The following is a 16,610-nucleotide window of genomic DNA, read 5'->3' as shown; positions in this document are numbered from 1 at the left end:
GGCGCGTAGGGCGCACTCTGGAACTAATCGACACCAACACCATTGGGGTTAATAACCGTCAGCTGTCTCTCTGCCTCTTTCTTGGCTTCTCCTATGTAGCTCGCAGAACATCCATCCTGACTTCGATAGGCCTTCTCTGGCAAAAGCTGTACTTGTTCAATAAAACAACTCCTGCAATGAACGTACCGGGCAACCAGGCTAATCCTACATGGGCTCCGCCCAGGGTATTTAGGTATTGTTCCTGTGCAGACGGGATACTTTGTCAAAGCCGGCGTGGCAGCCACAGTGTTAGGGAGAGATGGCTTGAAACTCTATACACGATGCAGATCCATTGTTCAATTCAACCGAGCGATAAGCCTTGAAGAAGCAACATTAAAGTGCTCCGACAAGAGTTGGAGGCAGCAGAACAAGAACGTGTGGGTGAAGACGAATTGGTCATTTCTGCAAGTCCAGCAAATTTTGGGATGTCCGCCAGCATTGTCTCTTAACACTAAAGAATGGTCTCAACTTTTGGTACCAGAATTCCCAGTTACTACATGAAGCTAGTCGCAATAGTAATGGTAGCCGTGTAAATCATGCAAACAACCCCCAATATCATCAGGACGACATCTCCGGCCTTCTCCCAGCTTGACTTTGCCACTCCTTTGTAGTGGAGGAGCGGAGGGTATATGTATACAAGCGGAACGCAACAGATCGAACCAATAAGGGCCACAAACGTGTCAAGGTTGCTGGATCCCAAAATTGCCACCAAAGCACAAAGAACAATGAGAACGGTTCTGAAGCCGTTCTTCTTCCACTTGATGGACGTGTTCCGCTTGCCAGAACGGTGGCCAAACATCTTTCCCTCCAGGATTCGAAGGGCTGGAAATAGTTGGACGGGTGTGCCGGCCATAACGGCGAGGGCGTACAAAAGTTGGACCGCATTAACCAGCCTGCTCCCCTGTGGGAAGTTGGAGATGACTTCAATTTTCGTCGCAGACCCAAATGTCGCGTAGCAAAGCGCTCCTATCGAGGTGAAGATGACAGTAATGATGAGCATTATGACCCAGAGAAGGGGCTCGAACTTGTCAGGGTCTCGCATGGACGACTGAATGGGAAGAATGAGACCAATCCCTTCAAAAGTGAATATGGCTGACCCGATGGTCAGCGTGTAGTGCTGCGGATTGAAGAATTGAACAGTTGAATTGAGTCCGTGGTCGACCAAGCTGGAAATGTCGTAGTAGTAAATGTAAGCTAGCCCGAGCAGGATGAAGACGTCCGCCACCAGCGCCGCAGGACCAAGCTTAGAGATGTTTCGAATGAATGCCAGTGGGACCAAGGCGATCAGCTGTAAGGCAATCAGGATATTGGTCGACACTGGGGATGGACCTTTGGTGACTGCATCTTGGAAGGAATACAAATTTTGTGCCACAAAAACCGTCCCAGCACAGACGAATCCGAGTTGCGAGATCGTGACAGATCCGAGAATGATAGCCCGCATTCTAGGACCACCAATTACTTCACCAAGCTCGCCATAACCGCACTTCTTGTGTATTTGTCGACACCGCAGCAAGAGATGGAACGCCCATGTGGTGGCGAGCGAAACCGTCAACAGGGCCATGGACGAGAACAGGATGCCGCCATTGTTGAACGCCTTTGGTAAGAACATGATTCCAGTACCGATAAAGGCCTTGAGCAAGGTGAAGAAGGTCTTGATCGTGCCGGCGTCTCCTGGTTTTGCTAGAGCGGTCCGCCGCCGAGGGAGGAGTGGTCTCCTCTCCGAAGGCGCTCCTTCTTCATCTTCAAGCGCTGATTCCTCCTCCGAGTCTTCCAGGTCCTCACCAGCAAAGGAGCCATACAGTGAGAGAAACTCGACGAAGTTCCGGGTGACGGGAATGACAGCGGGATTGAAACGACCGTACTTTTTGCGGACGAACTCTCGACGGAAGCCACCGGGGGCAAGTTGCTCTGCGACCGATGTCTCGTTTTCCATTGCGGTGGAGGACTCATTGGGATGGGAAAAGGTAGCAGCCCGCTGCAATCTGTTCGGCTGTTGAATTTTGTACAGATCGCGGTGTATGTCGCCCCCTTGGAGTTTTAGAGATGATTCCGGCTCAGGCTCTCCGGGCTCTCTTGGGTCACCGCCACCAGCATGCACACTATCGAGGCCTGCAGTGTACCCTGAAGGGAGATGCCCAGCGATGACACGTGCTGCTCGGTTGTCGTCGGTAGAATTTGGAGGGTCTGACATGGTGGCAGAAAAGGCCGAGCTTGACGCCACAACACAGGGAGGAAACGAGTGTCTATTCGGATGCGGATTGAACAAAGATTGTCCCTACCTAGATATGAAGGAACATTTCTTCACTACTGCATAAATGAGCTTCACAAGAACTACCTAGAAGGTGTAAAACTTGGCAGAAGGCGTTTGTCGAGGTATTTGAATGAAGTTGAAGCTGAGGAAGCAGAAACTCGAAACGTCATTTTGCCAAACGCTGTGCTTGGCAAAGCCACACTGTGAGACGACAAACCACAGCGAGCAGCCAAAAAACGTTCTGGATGTTTCCATTGTCCAAAGTCCAACTACGTCTGCTGCATGCGTTGCAATAACCGTCTCCTCGCATTCTACCAGCCAAAACCATGGCTCACTCTTCACACGAACGTTGCCGAACTCCTCGTAGTTCATGATCTAGGCGGGGGCAGGTTGGAGAAGCAAGAGAAGGTGTCCCCCTGTCGCTCCCTGCTAATGCTCGGTGCCCAGGTAGCTGGGCTACAGTATCAAGAGCACTTGGAATTCCTTCCGCCTTTCTCCTCCTGTCCCTTCCTGCCGTGCTCTCTCACAACATCAATACCACGAGAAAGTCGCGTCCGAGGGTGGCAAGGTTGCGAGGGGCCTCAAGACAATGGACATCAATTCCTAGCCACCATGGGAGAGAAAGGTGCAGTTTCTCTGCAATCCCAACATTCGCTGACTCGACCCAGGGCTGAAGCGCCGGATGCACCCTCGGGGGAATAACAGGGTTCTGCGTCTAAGAGCTGGATGAATGAAAAGAGGTGTACGACCGGCGGCTTTCTGTGGGTTCGCTCTCCTGTGTCCCGAATGGCATTGTTGCGCGACGACTCCTTCCGTCCAAGTCCTGTATCAATCTATATGCTCTATTACGTCCATCCGTGGTGCTGAGCTACCTTATGACCTGAACGCCCGCAATAACTGATCTAGAACCCGGTCTCATTAGTCTGGCCCTGGTGTACAACACGACCAGCCGAAAGCACAACACAGAAGTCGGCATTTTCCACAGCTGCGACTCGGTGGGCAATGGTGATGATTGTGCTTTCCCGCAACTCCTCCCTCAACACACGTTGTATTTCGGCAGCCGTGTCCAAGTCAATGCTGGCCGTTGCTTCGTCCATGATGACAATTGCGCTTCTCCGCAATATTGCTCGGGCGAGTCCAACCAATTGTCGCTGCCCCTGACTCAAATTTCGTCCTCCAGTATCGATCTGTGTCTGCAGCGTCCACCCATACTTCCCGCAAACCCTTGACAACACAGATTCACAGGCAAAGTCAGAATGTTCCTCCATTGGATCAAGATTGTGACGCAAGGACCCCGGGAAGAGGACAGGTTCTTGTGCTAGAAAGGTTATTCTGCTTCTTAGTGCCTGCTTGTCAATTTTGGCGATGTCGACCCCATCAACCAAGATACGCCCGGACTCTGGAGTGATTGTTGCTAACAATGCCATCGCAAGAGTGGACTTGCCGGACCCTGTTCTGCCGGTGATGGCATTTGTCGATCCTCCCTTGAACCGAAGAGAAACATTTGTCAGTGCCGGGTCAAGATGAGGCTGATATCGAATAGTGACATCCTCGAAGACAACCTCGCTTCCATACGTGGGCCAAGCGGCTGGCGGCTGGATCGAGCTCGGGGGCTCCTGTTCAATGTGGACCAGTTCAACCACTCGCTCAACAGACACAAAGTTGAGTTGGAGTTGGCCATATGATTTGCAAATGGCATGGGTCGATTGGACAAACTTATTCGCAGAGATTAAGAGAAACGCAGTCAAACCAGCCGAGAGGTTGGAAAAAATTGCTAGGACAGTCAGGAGAAATGTGGACACTGCTGAGAGCGTGTCAAAACGATACATCAGCCAGCCCTGCAGACTCCAGTAGAAATGATCCATCTTCTGGAATGCATCTGTGACCCGGATGTTTCTCTCCTGAAATTGTGATTGTGCACAGAAAGCTCTAACGGTCATCAGCCCGTTCAGCAATGCACCAAAATTAGACATCAAAGGGGTGAGAGAGACCATCTCAAGGCGCCTCAGGCTTTGTGACGTGGGTAGAAATCGCAGGAAGATCAGTACAAACGCCAGCGTCAAGCAAACGGCGAATGCCAGAAATGTCGGCGTGATGCTGGCAATCACGACCATGGAGGAGATCCAGGCAACGGCATACCATATGACTGTGAGGAACAGCTCGGCGATATTGCCATCGATGGTTCCCATATCTGACGTCAATCGATTCATCAATCTCCCAACCGGTGTTACATCATAAAATTGGAAGTTGGCGTTGCTTATACGATCCATGACAACCTTGAACATCCGACGCGCAGCCGAGTATGTAACGACCAGCATGGACATCTGGGAAAGCATCAGTCCCACGGTCTCGCACGCCACGATAACAAGAAAGCCGAGAAGCCACGGCCGGACATTGACAGCTGGATCGGGAAACTTGTCGAACAGACCGGAGATCGGATTTTGAAGAAGGTGGATTTCAAAGTCAAATCCCTCGAGAGTCAGAAACCGGAGTTTCGCTTTGTTGTATGCTTCTCCCCATTCTTTCAGGAACCAGCTTTCACTGACATAAGTGACGCGACAAATTACGGCCGTCAAGATTACTATGCACCACCATCTCAGCGTCCCAGCTTTGATGTATTCCCAGTAAACTTGAAGCTGCACTCCACCATGGGCTCGGTGTTCTTCTTCCACGAATTTGTCTGGAACCGCGGCAGATTTGTCGATGGGTTCGACACTGCCTTCGGCTTCCATCGGATCTACCTCTGGTCCAGTGGCCGATAGGGATTTTGATAGGTCCTCATCATTTCGATGCAGCAAAGCTGTACCGTCAAAGATCTCGATTAGCTGTGACGCCAGATGTTGACAAAGATCAGTTCGGTGAGTCACAAGGACGATAATACGACCTTCCATCAGACTGCCGCAGAAACATCTCGCGACAATCCATTCCGCCGTTTGTTGGTCCAAGGCGCTAAGAGGATCGTCGAGCAAGAGTATTTTTGCTCGACTGTAAACTGCCCGTGCAAGAGCGACTCTGGCCTTTTGACCACCGGATAGACCAATGCCGTTCTCGCCGATATTGGAAAGGTCACCAAATTTGAAATTTGCAAGGTCCGGCAGAAGCCCGCATGCTTCTAACGTCCTCTTGTAGCGAGCATCGTCATATTGCGAATTGAAAAGGATGTTTTCCCGGACGCTCATGCTTTGAAGCCACGGTGTTTGTGCACAATAGCCGATTGGGGCTTCTGGCTTCATTAATTTCCCCCCGCGCAGATCAAGCTCCCCGAGAAGCGCTTGCAGCAAGGCTGTTTTGCCTGCTGCCACCGGGCCGAAGACTACAGTCAATCCCGGAGAGAATGCGAGATTGAGATCTCGGAGCACTGTCCGCGAGAGACCGGGCCATGAGAAGGAGGCATTTTGCAGCTCCAGTCGGTCGTCCGTATACTCTCGACTGTCCGCTTCATCAAACTTATCCGGTTCGGCAATGAATTCTGAGATTCGTCCAACTGCCACTGAAGCGTTCAGTAAGACTGTGATCAGCGTTGGTAGCTCCCGAATATTGCTCTGCAAAAGGGAGAAAAGCTGCAGTGCTGGAAAAGCAATGTCAATACGCAGCTCATGTCCTGCCGCAATAGTGTAAGCATAAAATGTGGCGACCGGGAGCATGCCGCTTGCAAATGAGTTCAGAAACTTGATGGCAGAATTCAACAAAAAGGTAATGATTCTCAGGTTGAGTTCTTTCTGCCGGGCAGCCATAACACCATCAAGCCACGTAAAGTGCCACCCATACCATCGCAGATGCCTTATAGCCTCGACGTACTGACTGATCTTTTGTAATTTGATGTCTGTGACTTTCCGGCGTTCCTTTTCCCAGCCGATGAGGATGCGGGCGAGAACATAGTTAAAGATCTGTGCGACAACTACTACTGCGACACCAACGAAGCATGACCATCCAAGCATTTGCCAGATGAGAAAGATGGAGACGATGAGACCGAGTGGCTTGTTAATCAGAGTTTGGAATTCCCAAAAGCGTTGCGCGACCTCGTAAACATCATTCCGCATCAAGTTGAGGATCTTTCCCATCGACGCTGGTGGTTTTTTCTCAGTCATCGCACCATTTTTGGGGAGGAAGAAGGATCTAGCTTTGTGGATTGCCCCACTGGCCAGGTTTGCAAAGCTTTTGGGTCGTTTGAGTTGCCCGCTGATGAGACCTTCTGTCTCGGGCAATGGGCCCGTCTCTCCCAGGTTGGAAGCATCAGCGGAGCCTTCCATGGCGGACTCAGCGTGGCTCTCAGCTTGTTGGGGCAAACTACTCAGGATTTTCCGATTCAACGTCTTTTCATATAACATGGTGATCATCTCGCCGCGAGACCGTTCATAACATCGTCGTCCAAACCACAAGCTGAAGACTGCACTCTGAGCCGAGACAACTCTGACCACAAGTATGAGGATTGCATACACGATCGCTGGTCGCTTGTCAACGGCTATTCTTTCCATGGCCTGCAGGAGCTTTTGGAGAATCATGGGAGCGGAGTAATTGGCAGCTAGTTCCAGGATTGCCAGAGCTGTGAGAAGAAGCAGGTCAATCCAGTTTGCTTTCAGCAACCTTCGGACAACGGTGCCCTTGAGCTCGCGGAAGGCATCGTGCAGATGTCGATGCTGAAACTCATAGGCGAGGGCCCAGACATCTTCGTCGTGGAGCTGTCTCCTGTTCCCGATCTTGATCAAGGGTGATAGCCAAGACACTGTCATCCATTGCAGGAGTGTAAGGTTGTCCTCAGGAGATCGGAATGCGTGGGATGGTGTTGCGAAAGGACGACTGATCTCGGCGCGACTCAAAGCCGGGTCACGAAGCGGCATGTTGATAACGACAATAATGGCAGCGGCAGCCAGTCCCGCACTGCAAAATGTAAGAATTGCGTTCTTGCTACCCATGTGTTCGTGAAACTGAGCGGCAACCATGCATGCTCCCAGCGCAAAGATGGCGAAGAAATCGAAAAACAAAAGTATCGAGGCAGTCCTCGGGCGCCATGCTGCAATATGAAGGGCTGCGGCAACCCAAAGCCCGGTAGCGAGGATTGCCCACGGCGCATTCATTGCCACAACAAGTTGAGCTGCCAGTCCGAGCGCTGAGAGTGCGAAGAGGCATAGTGTGCTCCATGCTGTTGGCGAGCCTTTTGGTTCGATGTCGAGGACGTCAACAGGCTCTTGGATGAAGGGTCCTGGCCATAGGAGGCCAAATCTTGAGATTGCATTGTTCGATATGGAGGGCATGGTGGTTGAGCAAGCCACGGGGAAGCTAGGCCAAGAGGCTCCAGCCACGCACAAGTCCGTCTTCGAGGCAGCGAATATGTTGAACAGCTCTTTGATGGAAACCACGGGCCGCTACTTCTCGGAGATCATTCTGCGGGTATGTATATGAATCGAAGACAATTCTTTGCCGCCAGCAGACGTCTCACATCGTATCCAACTTGGCACAGGTCAAAGTCGAAAACAAAGACGGTGTAAGATGCAACTCTGGGGAATGCAAATCCCCGCCAAGACACTAACCATATCGAGGAGCAGGGGTACAGTACTCGGTACTTGGTACCTGCGAGCCTGTTCGGTGCCAGTCAACCCGAGTCGATTGAAGGAGAAGTTTGATGTCCCTGATGTCCCTGATGTCCCTGAGGAGGAAGTAATAACCTGAGAGGCAGAGGTAGTTGATTATCTCCAAAGCTCAGAGTTACCCAATATTCTAAGTGAAGGTTATCTTTTTCCGTACCCTGAAGTTGCGGGTCAACAATACCAGTAGATACTGGGTAGTTTGTCCGACACTGCCATTTACCTCTGATGCGAGCATTGAAAGCCGACTGGATCATCGGACCTGTCAACGTATCAGTGTCGGACAAGTCTGTCCCTCGAGAACTCAGCCATAGCCGTTATCGAAGATGCCCAAGTCTACCAACATCTAAAAATGTCACAATAGGTTTGGGGATTCAAGCGTTGGAATATTCTGGGTGATTTTTACCTTTGCCGCAAGTCAAACATCCACATGCAGCCCAAAGCTTGTCCGTTCCAGGTACCGTCGAGCCGTTCAATCAGATCGCGCCATCGGCAAAATTTAGCACGCCATGAGCCGAATGCTACGAGTATATCAATGTTACCTTATTCACGAGGAGCTGCAGGGGGTGGTGCCCGTCACGATCAACATCCGCCATCAGGGGCAAACGCCGGTGAGATGCTCCCTTGAACATGATTAGAGGAGATAGCTGCTCTTGATGACAGTGAAGGCTGCCGGAGTTCGGACTAGGCTCAGCAGGGAGGGGGAATAAGCCACGGGCATACTATGAGCCAGCCATGGTACGGTCTAGATCCTGCCAGGTTCATAATCGAGCTTGCCAGGAGGTGAGATTTGGCTTCCCACCTAGGCTACCAGGCCTCACCAGCCACTAGGATCCAGCTAGAGGTACGAGTAGGAGCGAAGAGCGCGACAAGCATATTGAGTCAGCCAATCCATATGGCATCGCTCAGCCCGGTCGTCCCTCATGCCGAATTTCGTCTACCGGTGGCTTATGATATCCAAGATACCTACTAGGCATCCTGCTACCCCCAAGGTCAAGAAGGTGCTGTGAGATCGGGCTGTCATAGGTCGACCATCGGGCCGGGACCGGCGGGGGGAGACTAGGGGACTCGGCTGATGGCCCATCTTTTCGCCCACTGTTCGCCCGCCCAACATCAGTGTCGCTGCAAAATCCATATGGCCGCCAACCACCGTCTACGTAGATACACCCTTTGCTCTCGCATTGCTGTACAACCTCCGTTAGGCGTCAACCTCGCAGCCATCGGGTACCGAACGAGTCACCGATCCAGCCACCCCAGGTTCTTCTTCCACATTGCCTAATGCCAGTTCTAGTACCTCTCAAGAGATCATTTTCGAATGCTTGCAATCAACACTCCGCGACTCCTTGCGCACCGTTAGTAGTTTGGAGGTGTTACATCGTATGAGTGATGAAATTCCGCCATGGTTCGTTCCGCGTTTCATGATGCCTCTCTTCCCCCAGAGCCGTCGTGGAATCAACCTTTGTGGCATTCGTCGTTTGTCTACTTCATGCCTGGTCAGATTTTAGCTGCAATATACGAGGAAGGAGGGGATGCCTTTACTGAGCTCCATACTTTCTCATCTTTCCACTGGCTCCAATACAAGCGATCTATTCCCAGGGAATGCTTGCACCCACTCGGCACGATACTACGTGCTGAGGTGGGTGGAAGCAACTCGGGTCACCCTCCGGATGCGCTTATAAAGGGCTTCACTCTCTCGGCCGCTAGCGGCTTCTCTCCATCAAGTCTGTGTCAACTGAAATCAGAGCCTTAGGTCTCCCTGGGTTTCATTCCAACTCTTGAAGGAGATTTCCACCGATACCCGCCCAGAGCAGCGAGTGCAAGACACAAAATGGATGCCGATAAAGTACCAACTATCGTCGAGTCATCCTTGACAAATGGGGGCAAACGTACAGTTATCGATGCCGACCTAGCTCCTGGTGCCAAAGCTCCATCGCATTATCATACTGACTTTACCGAGACATTCACCCTCGTCAGTGGTTCAATGACCGTTTGGAGTTCAGAAGATATGAACGAGGAGAGCCTCAAGCCGATCGAGCTCAAAGTGGGGAAGGCGGTCTCAGTTCCACCAAACACTCTTCACAAATTCCTCGTGAACGAACAGTCACGGGTCCACGTCGTGATGAGTCCCGGCACCATTGGTTTCGAGAAGATGATTCTCATAATGCGCGGCACACAAGCCGACGGTGTTTACACTCAGTTCAGCTCGCCGGTGACCGAGAGTGGCGCAACATTCTTTTCGGTACTTGGAGATCTCACCAACACTCTGTATATCGGAGAAGCAAAGGCAAGAATCGATGCGTTGGTCGCTGCCAAAGGCTCGGAGATTGAAACCGCAAAGCAGGAGCTCGTTGCCAAGTATGCCTCTGACGAGCTTTTGAAAAAAGCTGCTGGGCTTTGAGCATTGGCATGGTGAAGCGGAGGATATCCCAGTATTGCTCCTCGGTATGCATGATTGTCACTTCCTCTAATGATAGTTTCAGGTGACGCGAAGGACGCACTATGCCGCTGATAACAACCGAGGACGGCGAACACCGCATCTATTTCTTCTTTCTCTTAGAATGTTTGTCTATGGTCAATGCACGGTCATGGGTCAGAAACTGGACATGAAGATCGGCGAGATAGGTAGTCTCCTAGATTCATTCCGGTAGAAACATTCAAACAATGCTATTTTGCAAGAATGTAGACTTACGGCAATCCATACATAACTAGAGACATTTATTCCAAACGCATCCGAGGCCGTCAAAGCCTGGAAATTCAGAGACAGATGGTTTCGAAATCCGTCCATGGAGTCGTAATCAATGGACAAATCCTCTTGTAGATTGTCTCACCACTCCCATGCGTGAAAGGCCACGGAGATTACAATGAATTGATCCGATAACAGTAATTCTTAATCCACAATGAAGAGCACTGTGAGAGGCATCCCATTGGACGTCACCCCAGTGCCGTTCGAACGGTGGGCAAAACTCTCCGCACGACTTGCGTCAAGAGAGACTACAAACACCACAAGAGCCTCATTCGTCTAATCATTTTGCGGGGAAGATGTGGATATGCTTCGATGCGGATATGGAGCATAAACGTCATTATGACCAAAAATGATTGCCGAATGCCATGGAGAATCAAACTTGTGAAGGGTACATGGTGTTCAAACTCGGCGGCTTTCCCAATTTGCCTTCACTCGGCATCGTCAAAACATTGCACCTCCCTGACGAGAAACGAAGATGTCTGGTCACGGATCCACGCCTCTCCTACCTCAGCATTTTCAACCGCCGCTACCACTCGAGCATGCTGAAGAACTCCACAAGACAGCGCTGGCTATAGGCGCTAAAGGCAAGGGCTTATTGGCTGCGGATGAGTCTATAGGGAGCATCAAGAAGAGGCTAGAAAAAGTAGGGAGAGAGAACACGGAAGACAATCGCCGTGAGTGGCGGGATGTCGTGTTCACAGCCGAAGGAAGGGTCGTTTGAGAACTCCATTTCTGGGATAATCACATTCGAAGAGACGCTCATGAAACACAATGCTCAGCTGGATTCCAAGTACAAAGGCAAATCCTTCGTAAGCATCATCAAGGAACGCGGCATCATCCCTGGCACCAAAGTCGACAGGGGCACTGTGGCACTGCCACGTACGTCCCCCGAGGAAACAACAACCCAAGGATTAGATGGCCTGCTCGACAGCTGCGAGCGGTACTATGAGCGAGGCGCTCGCTTCAGTAAATGGCGCTGTACTTATCTTGTCTCTCCTTCCACGCCGTCACCACTTTCTATCATGGACAACGCCGAGGTGCGGGCAAGATATGCTGCCATCTCGCAGCAGGCCGGTCTCATTCCCATCGTCGAGCCTGAAGTGTTAATGACGCACGATCAGCCGCTGGAACGTTCTATGGAAGCTCACATTGCTGCCTACTCTGCAATATTTGAGAGGTTATCTCTGCACAAGGTCGACTTTGCTGGTCTGGTCTTGAAAGCTTCCATGGTTGTCCCGGGGGACAAATCTGGCCAGAAAGCGACTCCGGCACAGGTCGCAGAAGCCACTGTGCATGTGCTGAGCAAGACCGTCCCGCCACTTGTACCCACCATCGTCTTCCTTTCTGGCGGTCTTTGCGACTCGGACTCAATCTCGTTCCTCAACGCCATCAACAAAAAGAAGCACTCCAACCCAAATGCGGTTCCTTGGGCTTTGACATTCTCCTTCGGTCGTGCGTTACCAGGTGTCGCCATGCAGGCTTGGGCAGATGGAAAGCTGAAAGAAAGCCAAGCTCAGTGGGTTGATCGAGCAAGGTGGTCTGGACAAGCTGCTATGGGCACATATGAGGGAGGTTGTCCTTCATAGTTGCGTTGTCAAGAACGCGATCAAGTAGTAAGGGCCAATCCTAAATGTGTCCAGAATCAAAGAACAGTGGCAACTACATCTCAAGAGCAATTGGCCCGAAGTATCTCGACAAAGCTGGTGATTGTCGAAAGAAAAATTGGTTGAAGTGAGCTGCAATATTCTTTATGCTCCCAATCTCTTGGTATCTCGGTCGATTCTCTCCTGCCTGTTCCTGCATGCTCCAGCTGCAGATGTCTTGAGATCTGCTGCGTTGATCTTCCATCATGACAGTTACGATACATCATAACTTGGAGGGTGACCACACAGGTGGCCTTTTCTCTTTGAACGCCCTCAGGCCCTCGAGGATATTATCACCTTTCTGCAATTCAGCCCATTCTTTTCCTCTTGTTATAGCAGTTGCTTCCACGACACTTGCAGTCTCCCACCCCTGCCTCAGCCCAGCTCTTGTACAAATAACCGAGTCAGGGCTATTTTCCGCGATGACCTTCGCATATTTTACCGCCTCCTTCACCACATCTTGTTGCGGAACCACCTTGTTGACCAAACCCCACTCCATCGCTTTCTGAGCAGTCAAGTAATTCCCCGTCAAGGCCATTTCGCTTGCCCGCTGGAGGCCCAGCGTTCTGATCAACCGAGGAAGAACACCAGCATATGGTGCAACACCTCGCTTGACCTCCACCAAGCCAAACGTAGCTGTATTGGCGGCAATGACTAGGTCGCAGTTCACAACCATTTCGCAGCCCCCTCCTAGGGCCATGCCATTAACGGCAGCGATCACTGGCTTTTTCCCAACACGGTTGGACAGCGGAACTGCTCCAGGTACGTCGCCGGGACCTGCACCGGGGTTTGCACCTCTGGCAGATGCTTTCTCTTGCCATTCCTTCAAGTCTGCTCCGGTAGAAAACGCCTTCTCACCAGCACCAGTAAGTACAGCCACCAGAAGAGAAGGCTCATCGTCAAGCCAGCGGAAGACCTTGGTTAATTCGACGACATCTGCGGCAGACATGCAGTTTAGCTTCTCAGGTCGTGACAACGTGACGACCACCACACCCGGAGCAGGGAAGGAGAGCTTCGCAAACTGTGTCGGCGGTGGAGAGTGGATGGGAGCCATCTTGAAGGTATGACGGGACCGGTTACACCAGGGCTCTGGGGACGCTGGTGGAGTATCGCGGGCGGCTTAGCGACGTGCGCTGGCAGGTTGTGGCTAGTAGCACCCAAAGCAGCGTATTCGTGGCAACTGATGAGAGACGAGTTCCACCATCTGATGTGCAGGAGATAACTACCCCGGTTTATATCATTCTCATTCTAGCAATGGAGAATTCAAGTGAGGAGTATGAAGACACAGATACCGAGGTCTGGGACATGGAGCATCACGTGGGAAGAGATCAACACCTCGATGGAGAGGTCCTCATAGTAGGCTAAAGACCGCCATTCATTTAAGTCCCTTCGACGCCATGAAATTAGCGGTGCCGCAATCAGAGAAGCCCCGTAAAGCCAGAAGCCATACCCCGTGGATCGAGACAGAACGCAATGAGACCAACCAACCTTTGCTATGCGAGGGCATAGCTCGTACGGCCGTATGTGATGGCTTCCAGGCGGAGACAAGAAGCTCTGGAGAACGTATCGACATGGGGTATACATTCAAAGGAGCCTAGGGGCCGGGAAGACCCCCAGTCTTGTCCAACCTTGCCAGGACCGACAACTGTTGGTGATCCAGATGCAGGGTGTGTATATGCACATAAACATACATACCTAGAGCCCGGGCGACTTGGCATAAGAGTCGTGCGAACTTCGCAACACAAAATGTAAATGATCGACTCAGCTTACCATCTACAGATCACGAGAAGTGCTGTCACCGTCGTCAAACGTTTGTATCTATCCCATTTTAAGCAGATCCAAAGTTTTGACTAGCAATTATTTGGGGGGGAAAGGGGCCACCAGGCTGTGCTAACTATCTTTCATCCGGGGTACTAGTAGAATCCCATTATTTTTAGCTGTAAAAGGGGGTATTTCCGAGACAAATCTGCAAGACACTCTTCCCCAACCGATTTGCTTCCAATCTGGGCCAGATCCACCCTTAAAACAGGCCCAAAGTGGTCGATAGATTGCGCCTGTATCATAGACGTAAGTAACCCTCTCAACCCCATGTGAGACCACACATTCCTCTACTCGTATCAAGCGCACCGCAACTCGAAATTCAGCGACAATTTTTCAGACTGCTTCGTCCACTGGAGGGTGCTATGCATCCGCTTTGGATGTCTTCTTCTTCTCTGATGCGCCCCTGATCTTGGTGCTCAGATCTCCAGTTGGGAGATTAAGGGGAAAATCCACCGCGAGCAGGATCATTGTGAAGAATAAATACCAGCCAAACACGCAGAACACAAAGACGAATGCTCCCGCAGCCTGCCTATCAGTCAGACTCTCTTGGCCAGCGAGACTTATCTAGGTAGCCCCAAAGACGCAAACTGTAACATCATTGCTTACACCCACAACTCTCGCAGCTTTGTGAGGATATTCGACACGGAAATGATTCACTTGCCTTTTGACATTTTCCAGCAAAATAGCTGTCTTGCCTTCCGCCAGGGTCCAATAGGTGGCCATCAGCATGATGAACGCGAGATCGATGAAGAAGAACACCAATACAAACGTGACATTTGTCCGGAGAGAAGCAATTAGGAAGAAGAATGTCACGAGCGCCATAACCATGAAGAAGAATGCTGCATGGAAGTGACTGTTAGCATATTTGTAGCTGCTATACGTCGAGACAAGGTTATTCGTACCGAAACTTGAGTAGAACTGTTCAGGACCACCAGGGTGAGTAGTGTAGTAAGCCTGGGCATTGAAATCGGGCTGGAGCGTAGCGCCCATTGCGAGCCAGAAGGCACCTTGGGAGAGATTGGTTGTCAAACGGGTCGTCTTTTGGAAACAGGTTATCTGAAAATACCTCTGGGGCCAGTCGACTCACCATAACATGCGAAAACGACGAATGGAAAGGTATTGCCAATGATGAGCTCTAGCACACAGCCTAGAACTTGGAGCATGCCGCCAAAGAAAAAGAACAGCCCACTATAGAGACGCATAGAGTCAGTAAATAGGCCAAGAAGGCACAGAAAGAGCACCCAGAACTCACATAAGAGCAGCGCCGCCACCGCCAGAGCCTCGCCAACCCATGAGATTACATCCTAGGGGCATGGAGGCGATTAAAAAGCCCATAAAAGGGCAAGTCAGTCCTCATACTGTCAAGACAATCCTGCATCCATTTCAGTTCGCTTACATAGGAGTAGGGTTTGCAAATGTGCTGCGGAGATGTCCAGGCCTCTGCATAAACGGGCTAAGGTACATCGATTCGAAGACTTCTCTTGGTATGACCACGCTGGAAGCGGTCTGGTAGCGAGTCAAATACTCATTCTGTTGGTCGAGAGCTTTGCCTTCTGCAGATGTCCCGCCACCCGGCAAGGTGTTCTCAGTTCCATCATATCGCGGTACGTTCGACTCCATGTTGATTCAATCCTATGCTTCGAGCGTCGTGAAAAGCGTCGGCACAAAATTTTGCTTGCAGAAGGCAGGAAAACGGAACCAACGAAACAATATTCAGAAGACATTGGTCACGGGAGGGACTTTATATTCCGTCCTTTCCACTGACCACCAGGTATCTTGCAACGATTGCCTAGTGAAAGACGATTGCTGATGATGGACTTTGATCAACCTCGACGTCATGGGTGCCAGCTGACCTCGAGTTGCTTCCAGGGTAGTGAAATATTGCTAGCCACAGCGACGAATCCGGGTCGGCAAGACCTCTCTTGAGGCTATTGATCGACCCTCCGGTGCGGTGGGAAGGAATAGTGTCGCCGGGAAAGGCTCACCACTTGGATTTGTTCGATGTCAGCCGGGATAACCGTTCACTACGTTTAGAAGAGGGAGAAGTTCGCTTGTCCACATCTGCCAATGATGGATACGTTACTTGTGACATGGCGATGAAAGTCTGAACCGCCCTGTTGGAGCTCGATTTCGACAGCGGGACCAACGATATAGGCCAGCAATACCGTGCAGAACAAGTTCACAGCGACCAAGAATATGGAAGGGCCTTGACATGGTATTCTTGCCACCATTGCGAGCATCACGAACCTCCAATGGACACAGCAGAATCTTGCGGAGTTTCGGAAGCCAGTGGATGATAGTGGTGGTTGATCAGGCGAGGGATGAACGCCGCTATGTGAGTACTTGTACGCAGGCTGGCTGTATCAATTGTCCTAGGAAGCCATACTCACTTGTTTACTTCCTGAATTGGGGACTGAGGATCAAGTCACCCTTTGCTATGGCGGTTCCATGGATGGAGCGTGCCCTCACTTGCCTTCATGTCCTGACTTTGGAGAACAATGCCAAGCGAAGGTGCTGCCCTATACCATATT

General features: G+C 51.1%; 6 protein-coding genes across 6 annotated transcripts; 2 read left to right on the top strand and 4 right to left on the bottom strand.

Annotated features, from left to right (window-relative positions):
• Window positions 1-532: 532 nt before the first annotated feature.
• Window positions 533-2,230, bottom strand: A1O5_08984 (uncharacterized protein; the record flags this gene model as incomplete). Its single annotated transcript, XM_007749564.1, has 1 exon — window positions 533-2,230. The coding sequence occupies one exon, from the start codon at window positions 2,228-2,230 to the stop codon at window positions 533-535; it is 1,698 nt and encodes a 565-aa protein (XP_007747754.1).
• Window positions 2,231-3,192: 962 nt separating this feature from the next.
• On the bottom strand, window positions 3,193-7,542 carry A1O5_08983 (ATPase; the record flags this gene model as incomplete). The annotated part of the gene is made up of 1 exon (XM_007749563.1): window positions 3,193-7,542. One exon carries the CDS (start codon window positions 7,540-7,542, stop codon window positions 3,193-3,195), a length of 4,350 nt encoding a protein of 1,449 aa, XP_007747753.1.
• Window positions 7,543-9,700: 2,158 nt separating this feature from the next.
• On the top strand, window positions 9,701-10,270 carry A1O5_08982 (uncharacterized protein; the record flags this gene model as incomplete). Its single annotated transcript, XM_007749562.1, has 1 exon — window positions 9,701-10,270. One exon carries the CDS (start codon window positions 9,701-9,703, stop codon window positions 10,268-10,270), a length of 570 nt encoding a protein of 189 aa, XP_007747752.1.
• An 820-nt stretch (window positions 10,271-11,090) lies between these two features.
• A1O5_08981 (fructose-bisphosphate aldolase class-I) lies at window positions 11,091-12,201 on the top strand (the record flags this gene model as incomplete). Its single annotated transcript, XM_007749561.1, has 2 exons — window positions 11,091-11,289; window positions 11,327-12,201. 2 exons carry the CDS (start codon window positions 11,091-11,093, stop codon window positions 12,199-12,201), a joined length of 1,074 nt encoding a protein of 357 aa, XP_007747751.1.
• Window positions 12,202-12,481: 280 nt separating this feature from the next.
• A1O5_08980 (transcriptional adapter 2-alpha) lies at window positions 12,482-13,312 on the bottom strand (the record flags this gene model as incomplete). The annotated part of the gene is made up of 1 exon (XM_007749560.1): window positions 12,482-13,312. One exon carries the CDS (start codon window positions 13,310-13,312, stop codon window positions 12,482-12,484), a length of 831 nt encoding a protein of 276 aa, XP_007747750.1.
• Window positions 13,313-14,439: 1,127 nt separating this feature from the next.
• A1O5_08979 (uncharacterized protein) lies at window positions 14,440-15,699 on the bottom strand (the record flags this gene model as incomplete). The annotated part of the gene is made up of 5 exons (XM_007749559.1): window positions 14,440-14,604; window positions 14,686-14,918; window positions 14,982-15,086; window positions 15,167-15,267; window positions 15,476-15,699. The coding sequence occupies 5 exons, from the start codon at window positions 15,697-15,699 to the stop codon at window positions 14,440-14,442; spliced, it is 828 nt and encodes a 275-aa protein (XP_007747749.1).
• Between the last annotated feature and the right edge of the window lie 911 nt (window positions 15,700-16,610).

The sequence above is a fragment of the Cladophialophora psammophila genome (assembly GCF_000585535.1).
Source record: "Cladophialophora psammophila CBS 110553 chromosome Unknown aczJe-supercont1.15, whole genome shotgun sequence".
In the NCBI taxonomy this organism is placed as follows: Eukaryota; Fungi; Ascomycota; class Eurotiomycetes; order Chaetothyriales; family Herpotrichiellaceae; genus Cladophialophora; species Cladophialophora psammophila.
This window is presented reverse-complemented; position numbering and strand designations above follow the sequence as displayed.